Below are 16,009 nucleotides of genomic sequence, written 5' to 3' on the forward strand. Positions count from 1 at the left end.
TTTGATCAATTAAATTCATCCCTACATCAGAGATACTTTGTTTTGTTTTTGGTGAGGCAATTGGGGTTAAGTGACTTGCCTAGGGTCACACAGCTAGTAAGTGTTAAGTGTCTGAGGTCAAATTTGAACTCAGGTCCTTCTGAATCCAGGGCCAGTGCTTTATCCACACTGCACCACCTAGCTGCCCCTAAAGATACTTCATTCAAGAAGCATTGAGAGGATTACCCAAGGTGAGGACTTCTAGGTTTTGTTCTTGAAGCTGTGAGATACTTTTGCCATGATTGTATACTCCCTCTGTGCCTCACTACCACAATGTTCTTAAGTTTGAGTTCACTTTTCTGTGTATTTGTGGGAGATTTTACCCCAGTTTTATGGAAGAAAGGTTTTGTCACTGTTTTTACTATGTCATCTTAGTAAACACCTTTGTTTAGAGCTAATTGTGTCTTCTTAGTTATTATTAGGGAAATCCACTGACAAGGGATGAACTTGGGGCATAGGTATGAGTTTAGGAGTGAAAACCTACAGTTTTCCCTAGAACCAGAGGAATAGCTGCCCTCTGGGTACCTAATATTGGAGTGAAGGTAAAAGCTAAGAAAGGAGCCCACTGCAAGTGTCACAGCTAGTGGACAAGACATTTATACCCTAAAACAGATCGGGAAATGAGTCAAAGGTAATGGTGGGGAGGTGGAAGGGGAGGAAGAAGGAATTGCTATTGGGTGTCCTTAGGTATTCCTCTGTTAAGAATTACATTCCCTCAGAGTCCAGTTAGAATAAAATGGTCTTTTGTATGGGAGATAGAAGACTTTTCCTCAAGAGAAGTGATGTGGGATGGAATTAGGGTCAAATTGATCATGAGTTGTCCCAAAAGAATTACAAGACTCAGTGACTCAGTTTCCCAAGTTTTATTGCAATACTGTGAGTGACCATAGGGAGAGAACCAGAATAATGGAAAGTTATCTCTCAAATAATGAAAGAAAAGACAGTTATATTTATAGTATGGATAAATTGATTATCAGTCTCATTATAATAATCTCCACCTTAGGGAGGTACAGAGGAGGGCCTATCCTAATTTGGAGTTCCTGGGGTCCTGAGACAACCCCTGAGGAAGGTACCTTTTTTGGTGGAAGTGTATTTTGGGGGTTTACTCGTTATAAGGTGAATCTGGGGACATATTTGGCCTTTATTGTGCATGTCTCTTTCTGATTCCCATCCTTAATTTCAAAACATCTTTATTTTTCATTTATTCCTACTTTGAGTTTCTATAGCCTGTCAATGTATCATTGTTATAGTCTAAGGTCTTTGTGGCCTAGCTCCCTATGTTCCTGTTATGGTTACTGATTTATGTGGGTAAGAGAACTTAGCATCCTGACTTGTAAGTTACCCATTCTGAATCAAGGGAAGAAATTGGCTTAGAAACATTCTCCTCCAACTGAACAGAAGAAAGGCCAAAGCTTTTATAAAGGATAGATGGTGTGACCATCTGACGATGGAAAGTTCTTTTTGGGGGTGGGGTGGGGAAAGATTCCTGAGTCAGGGGGATTTTTCTTTTGGAATGATAGTCCTGACCTTTGGAGTTATCTCTGTCTTGTAGCTCAAGTAGTAGCCATACCTAACTGATTTTCCTGTTATAGGATTTAATCTCACCTTACTTCTTAGATGCGTCCTTCCTGATATCTGGTTGGCCAATTTAAACTTTAATAATTTCTTAATTCCTTGATATGTACTAAATCTCATTACAGTAAGATGGTGTATTGAGTACTAGATTGGTAACAAAGAAGACTAGATTCATATCTCAGCTCTAACACTCTGTGAACTTTGATAGCTTATTCCCTTCTCTCAATGTCCATCTTAGTTTTCTTCTTTATAAAAATGAGGTTGGACTAGATGACCTCAATATTTATTTCTCACTCTGACATTATGATATTCTGTGACACTAAGTCAGAATCGAGAAGCACTGATGTATTCAGTCTGCATTCAAATGTTCTCTCTCTCTGTATATGTACATATGCATATACATGCATGAAGATGTGTGTATAAATTCATATACACATGTGTATATAAAATATATGTCTTTTATCTTTAAGAGGGAAGCATTTATAGAATCAATATAATATACCCCCTACTAGCCTTTCAATTTCTTGTAGGCACAGGGCATATTTCATTCAAACTGTGCATGTCTAAGCTCCTCATAGAGTGCTCAGTATGCAAAAGGTTCTTAATAATTGTTTGCTGATTTGATTTTTTAAAAATCAGAGTGAGTGCATTCTAAACAAACATTTTTTTTAAAAAAAGAGTCAAAGTTCAACATCGGACACCTACTTAGTTCTCTTTGGAGCTACAATAGGTTTTCCACTTGTCATTGACAATCACAAGACTAATTTTGGAGCTTGAATAGCAGTATAAATTAGAGGGAAAGATGCGTGAATTTGGAATTAAGTGTTTAATTTGATCTAAGCAAAGAACTATTTGTAAGACATTAACTGGTAGCTGTTTAATGTATTCTCCCCCTAGCCAAAAACGCAGCAAACAACCTGAAGACTTCTTTCATTTAAAAATAGACTCAACTAACAAGATGGTTGATTTTGTAGGTAATTACTCCAGTAAAAAACCCCACAAATCTTGTATGTCTTCTGATGACTCAGCTTGAGGTAAAACACATGAAGATTCCCAGGAAAGTTATAAAGTGTGAATAGAGCCCCAAACATTAAATAAACATGAATCGCTCTCTGACAATGTTCAGAATGCTAATAAGTATTGCTATTAAATAGCATCTATCCTCAGTATTCTACAATAAGTGCTTTGTGAGAATTTTAAAAGCTATATTTCATAGCTTTATAGGACTACTGAGAATTCCAACGCTGTCATGCATATGACAATAAAAATTATTTTAAACTGCAAAATCCCCTCAAGGTCACTCTATGTAAAATGGCAATTTAACTATGTGCCTGTCTTTCACTATCACTGACTTTCCTCATAGTTTAATTAAATTTTACATTTCCCCCACAAATAGCTCATAAGGAAACACAAATTGAAATGTGACAGATCATTAAAATAAAAATTTTTAATGTTATTGGGATAAAACTCTCAAATATTTATATTCAAATAATTAACTGTGAGAGACACAATTTCTGTATATCTACTATTATTTTAAGTATACTGGTATATTCAGTATACTGTTACTTACTATTACATAAAGAACATACATAACAGTTACCCTAAAAAACAAAAACAAAAAATGTTATGGGAGGAGATAGAGTAATTTCTCAACCCAAATCTAGCAAAAATTGAAACTGTAAAATGAATTTTTCCAATTGCTATTTTCTATGTGAGTCCTCTTCTGATTCTGTATACTTTGTATTTACATGCATTTATATAGTTTTTCCCCATTTGGAATGTAAGCTGCTTGAGGGTGGAAACTCCTTTTCTTTGCCTTTTCCCTTTTCCTTTCTCTTTCTCCACTCCTCTTCTGTCTGCTCTTCTCCTCTCTTTCTTTTTTCTTTGTGTCTCTGCCCCCATTGCAAGGTCTTGTAAATAGTAACTTCTCCATGAATTCTTTTCAATTGGTTGACTGATAATATGCAGTTTTCAATGAAAAATATTAAATGATACTGAATATTTGATAAGTGATTTCAAAGGGGAAAATGATTTTAAGGTAATATATTATATTACAGGCAATTTTCCATATTAATATTGGAGGCTGACTTGTAAGATCATGAAACTCTAACTCCCTGAAATTTAAAGTGTTAGTGTTTGAATGTATATTTTTTATAAGGGGATTTTTATTATAGGAAATATACAAATCCTAGTTACCGTCATACTATTCTAGCATTCTTAGTTATATGTCAATAATCTAACCACTTAACCTCTTTAAACCTCAGTTCTCTTATTTATATATTGGGAATTTTTCATGTCTGTAGAGCTTATAAATTTACATAGAGTTTAGTTATTATTATTATTTTAGAATTTAGATCTAAAGGGAACTTAATAGATCATTTCATAAAAATATCTCATTTTATGGATGAAGAAATGGAAGTTCAGAAAAGGATGCCCAAGGTCATAGAAGAAGAATGAGGAAGAACCAAGATTCCAAATCCTTTGCTCACTGTAATTACCCAATCAGAAAGTTACACAAAATATTCAGAAAATTTTAAGAGTCTCAAGCAACAGGCTTCAGAGATTGAAATAAGATGTCAGGCACATTTTTGAAACATTTTTGAAGCATAAATTAATTGAAAGAATTTAAATTTAATCCTAAGGTTTGATGTTTATTTTGCTTCTTTTCCACACAGAACATCCACTTATGTCATTGGTCTTTTTCAAAAATAAAGGACAAACAACAACAATAGCAGCCTACCTATGCATGTAGGAGGGTCTGGCTGCCAGAAGAATCGGTTATTCAATTGCACACACGTGATTTTAGCTTGTCCTTGAAGCTGATATCCAGGATCACATTGAAAAGTTATGGTATCTCCAGGTTCTCGGCTATCTCCATAGCGGGTGCCATTTTGAGGCATACCAGGGTCATTGCAAGTAGATGCAATAGATGCTACAAAGAAAAGTTAGTTAATAGATGATTATATTTGGATCATATTTACTAAATTCACATGACCACATATCAATACTTCTTTGTTGGAACACTTCCTGAAGTGTCATGGCATCTCTTGATTTATAAGATGAAAATGGCTTTGTCCCCCACAGTAACACATACACTAAGATATACATTGCTTGTGATACATTCTGGTCAACCCTTAATGGTGTAACAAATAGGGATAAAAACCAACATTATTTTTTTCCCCTATTTGAGTTGGCAAATAAGTTAAAAATCCATTTTAACATTCAAATCATATGCTTTTTAAATAGCCATCTGAGCCATAAGTCAGAGTTAATATTACAAATACAATTTTAAGTAAATTTTAGGTTGGAGGGAGCACAATACAAATTTACGCGGGAACATCAAGCCCAAGTTGCCACCTTATCAATGTTATCAACGAGTGTGTGTTGTTATGATAATAGAAATGGTCTAAGAGAGGGCAGAGCTGAGATGCCAGAATAACAGGAACTCACTTGACCTCTCCCAAATTCCCCTCCAAACAACTTTAAAATGCCTTAAATCAAATTCTGGAGCTGCAGAACCAACATAAGGTGAGGGGTGTGAAACAATTTTCTAGCCCAAGATAACTTAGGAGGTTGAGAGGAAAGGCATGTCTCATCAGGTAGTGATGGTAGGCCCTAGAATTGCAGTGCAGGTTGGGCCTTGGATGCAGCTACATTATCCAGGCAGCAGCTTTGGGAGTTTTCAGCACACAGACCGTAGGGGTGTGGGACAACTGGTCTCAAGAAGATTACAGGGGAACCTTTTCTAGTACTGAAAGGAAGATACTTGTGTTGTCTATAAACAGTTTCAGGTTATAGTCCTAGGATAAAAAGGAACACTGCCACACTAGAGTTTGTAGCTCAAGAAGAGTAAGAGCCCTGGTCAAAGTTTCAGGGTAGAGAAAAATACTTGAGTCCCTCACAGGAGAGTGGGGGCCCTTGTTTCAGGTTCAGGGCTGAGAAACACACTATTTCTTTTCCAAGTTATATTTACAGGGACAAAAGGAGCAAGAACATCTGGAGTAATGGTTCAACAGCATAGGAGAGTGCTTGTGGAGGCTGGGGTGCCAGAGCCTAGGTCAGGAATGTAGTGTCCACACTTTTCCTTAGATACCACCATAGAAGAACTGAAAACTTTCAGATCCCCAGAAGTAGCTCTGAAAACAGCAGCACAAAAAACCTAAAGTTTGGGACAGTGCCCCATGGGCCCCAGGGGTAAGACTGAACTTTAATATAAAGTTAAAAGTCAAGAAATAGGTTTAAAAAAATGAGCAAACAACAACAAAAAGAGTTTAACATAGTTGACATGGAGACAGGGAAAATCAAGACACAAATCCTAAAGAATACAATCGCTTTTGGGTAAAAGCAGAGCAAAAATAGTGAGAGATAGATAAACAGAGGAAAATCAGATGGATGCAAATACACATTTAATAATCATAATCATAACTGTCAATATGAATGGGATGAACTCACCCATAAAATGGAAACAGACAATCTATTGTTTATAAGATATACACTTGAAAGAGAGACACATATTCAGAGTAAAAATAAGGCACTATAGCAGAATCAAGCTGCAGAATTAAGCTTCAGCTAAAGTAAAAAAAAAAAAAAGCAGGAATAGCAATCATAATCTCAGACAAAGAAAAAGTAAAAATAGACCTAATTAAAAGAGATAAGCCGGGAAACAACATTTTACTAAAAGGTACCATAGATAATGAAGTAATATCAATATTAAACATATATAAACTGAATGGCATAACATCAAAATTCTTTTTTTTAAATAATAATAAACATTTTTACTTAAAGTTTTGAGTTCCAAATTCTATCCCTCCTTTCCTCCCTCCCCACTCCCTTCCCTGAGGCAATAAGTAGATATAGGTTTATACATGTACAATTAGTAAAACATTAGCATATTAGTAGTTTTGTATAAGAAAACTTGAATAAAAGAAAAAATGAGAGGAAATAAAAAATAGCATGCCTCAGTCTGGGTTCAATCAATATCAGTTTTTTCTTTGGAGGTGGATAGTATGTTTCATCATTACTCCTTTGGGATTGTCTTGGATATTGCTGAGAATAGTTAGGTCATTCACAATTGTTCATCAAACACTATTGCTGTCACTGTGCACAATGTTCTCCTGGTTCTGCTCATTTCACTATATATCAGTTCATACAAGTCTTTCCAGGCCTTTATGAAATTGTCCTGCTTGTCATTTCTTACAGCACAATAATATTCCATTACATTCATATACTACAGCTTGTTTAGCCATTCCCCAATTGATGGGAATTCCTTTGATTTCTTTTTTTTTTTTTTTGGTAAGGCAAACGGGGTCAAGTGACTTGCCCAGGGTCACACAGCTAGTAAGTGTTAAGTGTCTGAGGCCGGATTCGAACTCAGGTCCTCCTGAGTCCAGGGCCGGTGCTTTATCCACTGCACCACCTAGCTGCCCCATTCCTTTGATTTCTAATTCTTAACCACCACAAAAAGAGTTTATATATATTTTACAAATAGATGTTTTTCTCTTTTGGGGGATGTCTTTGTGTTTAAACCTAGCAGTGGTATTACTGGATCAAAGGGTATGCACAGTTTTATAGTCCTTTGGGCATAACTCCAAATTAGCATTGGAATTCTTTTTTTTTTTTTTTGGTGGGGCAATGAGGGTTAAGTGATTTGTCCATGGTCACACAGCTAGTGTCTGAGGACGGATTTGAACTCAGGTCTTCCTGAATCCAGAGTCAGTGCTTTATCCACTGTGTCACCTAGCTGCCCCCAGCATTGGAATTCTTAAAGGAAAAGATAAATGAGACTTGTGAGGAATTTGTTGGGGGACTTCAACTTTCCCTTCTCAGAACTTGATAAATCCAACCAAATGTAGATCAAAACATTCTTTTTGTTGTTGTTGTTTGTTTGTTTGTTTTTTTGGTGAGGCAATTGGGGCTAAGTGACTTGCCCAGGGTCACACAGCTAGTAAGTGTTAAGTGTCTGAGGCCGGATTTGAAATCAGGTCCTCCTGAATCTAGAACCAGTGCTCTATCCACTGTGCCACCTAGCTGCCCCAAAGCATACTTTTTAAACTTTCTTTTTTTACTTGTTTAATTTTGTTTTGTCAGTATTCTCTTTTGCAATCTGGCTAATATGGAAATATGTTTTATATGACTGCACATGTATAATCTATATCAAAGTGCTTGCCTTCTCAAGAGGTAGGGAGAGGATGGTGGTAGGGATGGAATTTGGAACTCAAAAAAACCCTTTAAAAATGTTAAAATTGGGGGCAGCAAAGTGGCACAGTGGATAAAGCACTGGCCCTGGATTGAGGAGGACCGGAGTTCAAATCTGGCCTCAGATACTTGACACTTACTAGCTGTGTGACCATGGGCAAGTCGCTTAACCCTCATTGCCCAGTGCAAAAAAAAAAAAAAAGTTAAAATTGTTTTTATATGTAACTGAGAAAAATAAAATAATTTTTTTTTTTTAAAAGAGGAGAGGCTTAAAGGTGATATCCTCACTTTTCATTATATAAACAGGGGTAACATGAATGATACAAATTTCATAACAGATAAATATGAGAAAGAATTGGTATAACTGGATGGTAGTGTCATGGGGATAATGGGGTACGGGGTTTGGGGTAGGGGTTGGGGTCCTTAGGAGTTCCTCTTTAAAGAATTACACCCTCTTGCACAAAAAAGCAGTTAGAATAAGATGGTAGTTTATTCAGGGGCAAGGGAAGGGAAGGTAAGGGAAACCATGACAGAAATCCTTGGGCTTCTTGTTTTGTTTTTGTTTTTTTGGTGAGGCAGTTGAATCCTTGGACTTCTCATGGGGAGGGAGGCATAGAGCGTGGCTCTGAGATACCAATCTCCTTGAGCAGGAGCCTGGCAGGTACTTTTATAGAGGACTGATGTGGGTGACCATCTGCCTGTGAAAAGTTCCTTTAGAGAGGGAGGACCAGCCCCCACTGGTGGTGGCTGGAGGAGTTGGGTGAGGGGTGGTTGTAGATCTCTCAAGCCATCTCCTTAGGACACAAAGGAAGCAGCCACACCTAATCTTATTGACCCAGGGTTGAGGGAGACTAGAATGAAGGGTGGAAGTGCCAAAGCCAGCTCAGTCAGATCAGGTTCCACTTATTGCTTTGGGTGTGTAGGTCCTTTGGTTTAGTTTCTCAAGGAAAAGGTTCTTTGATGTTCCCCAGAGAACTTTTGGGGTGCCATGGGCCCATAACAATACAAATGTTTGAATACAGTCACTAGCTCTGATAATGACAATACTTAGTCTCAATCCAGGAACATTACTTAACATTTATTCCCTTTATTGACATTTCATCTTTATTATCAAGAATTTCATATATGAAAGGGCCCTCAGAAACAAATTATATGAACCTATTCTTGAAAAAAATCCCTTTTACAACTTCTACTTTGTAATTTTTAGTGAATTGTTTAACTGATCCAGGCCCCAGTTTCCTCATTTGTAAAATGGACTAAATGATCTCTAAGGTCCCTCCAAATTCTATATCTATTATCCTATTATCATCCATCCTTCCAGGAAAATCTTAATATGAAAAATTAATTACATTCAGAGGTAGTCCATTTGGCTTCAGTTAATTAGAAGTGATTTCCCCGCCTTGTTTTATCAAACCTCTATTTGCCTCTCTAAAACTTCTACTCATTGCTCCCAGTTCTGACCTCATGAGTCAGACAATTGGAGGGGTCTGAAGCCTAATAATACCTCTTCAATGTAATTTCTAGTGAAAATTTTACTGTATTCTATCTTTTCCCTGACACACACACACACACACACACAAACACACACACACACTCATGCATTCACTCACTTCTTCTAGTACTGCTTTTAATTACTTATATTCCTAATAGAGTAAAAATGATACTGTGTCTGTCAACACAATAGGCACTTGAATTGACTTGTTACACATAGAGTTGTCATGAGAGGAAGCATTAGGCAGTGTGAATAGTGATCTGACCTTAGAGTCAGGAAGACGTATGTTCAAGTCTTGCCCGGACATATACCAGTTTCTGTGACATTAGGGAACTCACTTAATTTCTAAGTGCCCAAGCAACTCCCTAAATCCATATTGTTGTTTCAGAGAAGGTACTGATCTCTACTGTTCAGGGAAGTTCTTCACCAGGAGTTTCCAAATCAGATGAAAATACAGAACCAAACCAAAAGGAAAAAAAAAAGTTATCAAACTTCGAATTCTTCTCTTTATGCTCTTGATCATTTGCCACTGATGGATGAATGATGTTGTTTTTATTTCAGATAAGATATTTTCCTTTGTTTCACTAAATTTTCTCCAGAAATTCTAATTTTTTTTTAAAGAAACAATGCATAATCATCATTCTCTAACTGTTCAGGCCTGACACTGAGAAGGGTGCTTTAATGGTTTGACGACTTAAAGGAAAAGAGCAGTCTCATATCCCTGAAGGATCTAGTTAATGTGATTGGTTAGCTAAAATCCATGTAGACATGACAAGAAAAGCTGTCAAGCATTTATGGGATTTAGAGCTAGAAGGGATTTTAGAGATCATCAGTAGAAAGATTATTGAGGAAACAGACAGAGAATGAACATGGGTTGTAATTAAGACACTAGATTTAAATATGTGTTCTATTCATATAATTCCTATAAACACATCTGTATGGTCATTTTTCCAGGCATGTGCCTTCATGGTACTGGAGTGTAAAAGTTATATTATGGGGGGGGGGGAGTGAGGTGGCACAGTGGAGAGAGCACCAGCCCTGGAGTAAGGAGTACCTGAGTTCAAATCCGGCCTCAGGCACTTAACACTTACTAGCTGTGTGACCCTGGGCAAGTCACTTAACCCCAATTGCCTCACTAAAAAAAAATAAATAAATAAAAGGTACATTATGGCAGAATGTATGCATGTGTGAATGTATATCCAAATATATGCACAATACACATGTACATACATCTAAGCATATATATGTATACATACCTCTGTGTGTGTGTATGTATGCACCCCCACACACAGATTCCTAGATTCAAAACCTCTAAGATACCAATCATGAAAAGCTGCACAGAATAATGTATGTTTAAAAACCCAACCAAACAAAAAAAAACCCCTATATTTTGAGTTAGGAAGATATGGGAAAAATATCTATAAAATGGGAATAATGTCTATAGTACCTACCTGACAGCATTGGTGTGTGGTCCAAAGAAAGTAGCATGTTTAAAATACTTTGAACATTTTGAAGAGCAAATATCACTATCAGGTACCAGTTAATTAAACATAACAATTTCAGATATATAATAAATGTATAATTTAATTATCTTTTACTCTCTAGAAAAGAGAGGGAAGATAACATGCCCCTGGGATGTTAATGAAAGTGACTTGAAGGTCTTGGTCTTGAAAAGAAATGACCAAATTCTTAAGGCACACAGCTAGATTCATTTTGTCTAAAACCTAGATTTTAAATATACTAATTATTCCATGTCCTTCAGGATCTTGAATTTTTCTTTTAAAAACAAAAGAAATTTATCCTTTGATGGTTTATATATGGATATGTAATATGTCCATATGCTATATGTATATGTTAAAAATTTTTTAAGTCAATTATCAGTCAAGTATTCAAATAAGTAATTTACTTTGTAAAATAATAGTAATATTAGGAAGCTAGGTAAGATCACTGGACCTGGCACAAGGAAGATCTGAGCTTCAGTCCACCTTAAGCTTACTAGCTTACTAGCTGTGTGATCTTGTTTAGCCTTTCTCAGCCTCAGTTTCCTTACCAGTAAAATGGGGATTTTATGGTAGCTACACACAGTAGCACAGCTATTTTGGAAAGCAGTTTGGAATTATTCAAATAACATGACTGAAATGCCTATTTGACTCAGAGATTCCATCACTAAGTATATTCCCCAGGAGGCTATTGATAAAAAGGAAGTTTTAATATACACTAAAATATTTACAATAGCCCTTTATACGAAAGCAAAGAATTGGAAACAAAGTAGATGCCCATCAATTAGGGGAAAGGTGCTACATGAATGTAATATATTATTATTATGCTGTAAGAATTGATCAATTTGACAAACAGAGTATGAACAAAATGCAATGATGTACAGTGAAGAATGCAGAGCCAAGAAAATAGTATACACCAATGACTATGACAATGTAAATAGAAAGAACAGTCACACACATATACACACAGAGACAAGTAAAAGTGAATAAAGAACATGACTAGATCAAAAGAGGATATATGAGGAGACTCTCCCACCTCACCTCTTTTCAGAGGTGGGAGGTCTACAACTATTGTCCATGAAATGTATTTTTCAGATTTTTGTATGTATTGATCAGTCATGCTTGTTTTTTCTCTTTTGTCTCTATAAAACAATAATATTTCTTTTATGCGATGGTTTTCTGGGAAGTAAAAGGGAAAGGGATGGTGGGAGAAGATGTGATTATATTTAAAAAAACAAAAGACCAATAAAAACATTAAAACATAAATGAAACACAATGAATCATAGCACCTACTTTACAGGGTTATGAGAGAGAAATGAGACAACATATATAAAGTGCTTAACCAACTTTAAAGTACCATATAAATGCAAGATATTGCTATAGTTGTTGTCGTCATTGTTGTCGTTGTTGTAGCTATATAACTTCCCTAAATTTAATGCAAAGTACACAAAAAATACATAGAATTTTACACAGGCACCTAGGGAGACATCCTCAAGGGCAAGTATACAGAAGCATTTAGGGTCACTAATAAATTAATTGCTAAACTCAACAGAGTTGAAGGGTTCTCTTCTTTCCACTCCCACCCCTATCCACTCCTTCTTTCTTAGCATGATGGTATAAAAAGAAAGAAATCTCTTGAGATTATTGTTGTTCAGATTACAAAAGCAATAACAAAACATAAGAAAAACAATTTTAAGCAATGCAGTGGGAAATATTATAGTTTGCTCCTTGAAATAAGGCCTATGTTATTTTAATTTTTTTTGAGTTACAAGAGGATGTTGCCTGGGCCATGGCAATAAGGCTTATACAGAGAGTGATATGAGAGTTCCCAACAAAAGATGTTAAAGTTGGGGTCAGAAATTGCTTTTATACCTTCAGGGTCATAACAATGTTAGTGGTGAAACATGCACTCATTCTTTTTTTTATTATTATAGTATTCATTTTATGTGCTGTAAGATACAGTTTACTTATTTTTTTCCTTAAGTATTTTTTTTCCATATGGGATTTTGGTGACTCTGAACATCTCTAGATTTTTGCCATAAAAAAATAAAGCAATAATTTCTGTTACATCAGTCTGGTTCTGCTATTACCTCAGAAAGGTAACTGAAGTGTTAGACAATTGCAAATTCACACAGTATTTCTCTGAAACATTTTAGGTCATAAAAATGACTCTCACAAACCCTTGAATATCTTGGGTATACATCTACACTATTGCTCCAGTGGAATTCCTTATCATTTTGATTCACTGTCGCCATGGAGAAAATGTATTGAACTAAGCTTAAAAGCACTAGTCCTACATTTCCCCAAAGAAAGTGACAAAAGTCACATAGACAGATGGAATCATATAAAGTAATTCTGGGCAAAGTTTCTTAGATAATTATAGGTTGTGTCATTACAGGTTTTAATGATCCTTTAAGATTTTTTTTTTGCCTTAAAATAAATTCAAACAGCAAATTCTTCCTTTATCTCACTAAAAGTGAAGAAAAATTACATCTAGGGAACAAATACTACCAAGAACACAAGTTTTTCGTGGATCACTTGCTCTCCTTTTTGGAAATATAGCCAATGAGTTAGTTCTAAGGGTATCACTTGATAATAGTAACAGCTTAAATTTACCTAGCTGTTATAATTTATGAGGAAAATATAATTTTATAGAAGATAAAATGTATAATTTTGATTATGTAAAATCAAAGTTTTTTTTACGAACAAATCTAAAAAGCTAAGATGAAAAGGGAAAAAATTAAGGGAAAAAAACCTTTTGCATCAAGTTTCTCTGACCTGTCTCATTTCCAAGATAAAGAACTGATTCAAGTTTATGAGAAAAGAAATCCATTCTCCAATTGATAAATGATCTAAAGATATGAACCGACAGTTCTCAAGAAGATAAATCCAGACTATCTGTAGCCATATGAAGAAATGCTTCAAATTACTTTGTAATTAGAAAAATGAATATTAAAACCAATTTGAGATTCTATTTCACCACCATTAAAGTAACAAAGACCCCAAAGAGGGAAATTATAGACATTGTAGAGTCTGTTATATTTCTTGGTAAAAGCTCCACTGTTATATAAATACTATTTTAAATAATTATTATTCCTGAAAATGTTACTGATTTGTAATCAGTATGTTGTATGGTATCTTACCTCCCCCTAAAGTAATGGGATACCTTACTTCATATGAGGTGATTTATATATATACAGCAACATTCCTGTAACTTGAATTGTATTTTTAAAAGAAATCAGGGTACCCTTTTCATATAGGAAGCTGGAAGGATTTCTTTAACAAAGTAAAAAAAAATATTTCTAATTTGTGTTTTTTGTAAGATCAGATTGGGGGGTAGCAGAGTTCTTAAAAAGATGCTAATTGATGGATCTAGAGGTAAACTAAGCCACTCATGTTCATTTGGGGAATCAAAATAATATAGGAGAAAGAAAAATGGATTTAGTGTCAAAGTTTCCAAGTATGAATCCTTATTGTTTTAGAGCTTAAGGGTCACCCAAAACCCAAGAAATCATTTCAAGTAACCCATATCTTAGGGGTGAAGAGACCAAAAGAGGTGCTGTAGCTTGCCCAAGGTTACACAGGCAGAAAGTAATGTAGCCAAGGTTAAAACGTATGTCCTTTGATGCCAAATTCTAGGGCCCTTTCTACTATACTTCCCTTTTTTTTTCTTCTGTAATAATCTGAGGTCAGACTATAGTCTTAGCAATAAATATACTTGTTACAATAATAATAAGGCAATGGTCTTTACTACCTGTTTATATCTAACCCATACTCTTTTTTCCCCAACTCCCCACCCCCAGCAAAAATCATATAGCAAGAGGTTAGAATATTTGATCTTTTTTAGATTGTTCTTTATGTATAGGCAGCATATAATAGTTTTACTGTAACTACATATTCTTCAGATCTTTAAAGTTATCAGTTGGATTTTTTGGGGAAAAAAGATCTTTTGAAAAGAAGAAAACACTCAATGTGAGTACTATTGCCTTTCCCAAATGTGATCATCCTCTATGTATGACTCATAGTAAGCTGGAGTTACCTTAAAAGAAAAGCTAAGATAAAAGTTGTCATGAATTAAATGCAGGAACACTTTTGATGAAAGAAAGCAAGCCCAGTTAGAAATGACATGAATTTATGGTACTTGTCTCTGTACTTAACCCCTCTATTTTAAGTTTCAAAGCTATGCCAGTTACTATCTTGGTAAAGAAGTCATTTTTGCAGCCCAGAAATGTTTAAATAGGGTAAAAAAATTTTTTCATTTTATTGCTACCCTGGGTATATTCAAGGCTTTATTTGGGCTTTTCTTCTTTCTTCCTCCAATAGAGATAGCACTTTGGTAGACAAGACACAGATAAAATCATACTGAGCAATTCCAAGGCAAGAGATAGATAGTAAAAGGTGAGAGTGAATCATGGACTGCATGCATCAGTCTAAAAGAATTTGAGTGAAAAGGGGAGAAGATTATTTCAGAAGTATTTCCCTTAGTATCTTAAAATGTAGGCTGTCAAGTTTTAGATAGAGATTTCAATATTATACACATGCACATAAATACATATAGGTAAAGAGGCAGCAAGATATTTCCCTGGTACAAAATAGAGTACAAAATCATAGAAGTTTGATGTTGCACGGTATGTTGTTGTTTGACCTTTGTTTTCAGAGTGACAATGAAATCATAAGGTGATGCCTTGCCTTGTACAAGAATTAGATTTAAGTGAAGCAGAGTTGGGACAGCTAGGTGGTGCAGTGGATAGATTACTGGCCCTGGAGTCAGGAGTACCTGAGTTCAAATCCAGCCTCAGAAACTTAACACACACTTACTAGCTGTGTGACCCTGGGCAAGTCACTTAACCCTAACTGCCTCACTAAAATAAATAAGTGAAGCAGAGTTGCACAGTCATGTTGCAAGATATACTTAATAAAGGAAGGAACACTGGCTAGGTGTGTGGCCTTCATTAACATTTTGTTTTTCTTACAATTCATTTTCATGCCAAGACAGAGAGAATCTTGGGAATTTCTTTCTCAAACAGTTGTCTGGGATCAATGACTATGATTTCTACTTCAGAAATATAAGTTAAAAGAAAAGAAAAATAGGAGTTGGAAGATATCGAGCAAGAAGAGATCTCTTTTCAAATGGAGGTCCAGTAGGCTAAGTGACTTGCCCTAAACTCATTCAAAAAGTAAATGATAGAGATGAAATTCAAATCCAGGT

At 35.5% G+C, this 16,009-nt stretch overlaps 1 protein-coding gene across 1 annotated transcript in view; it reads right to left on the reverse strand.

Moving 5' to 3' along the window:
* The window catches only part of CSMD1 (CUB and Sushi multiple domains 1), a 2,580,735-nt gene that overhangs the window by 424,614 nt on the left and 2,140,112 nt on the right, over positions 1–16,009 (reverse strand). The window contains 1 exon segment of the mRNA XM_043985743.1: positions 4,355–4,546. Coding sequence (XP_043841678.1) covers positions 4,355–4,546 — 192 coding nt within the window.

This window comes from Dromiciops gliroides, chromosome 2, assembly GCF_019393635.1.
Source record: "Dromiciops gliroides isolate mDroGli1 chromosome 2, mDroGli1.pri, whole genome shotgun sequence".
Classification (NCBI taxonomy): domain Eukaryota; kingdom Metazoa; phylum Chordata; class Mammalia; order Microbiotheria; family Microbiotheriidae; genus Dromiciops; species Dromiciops gliroides.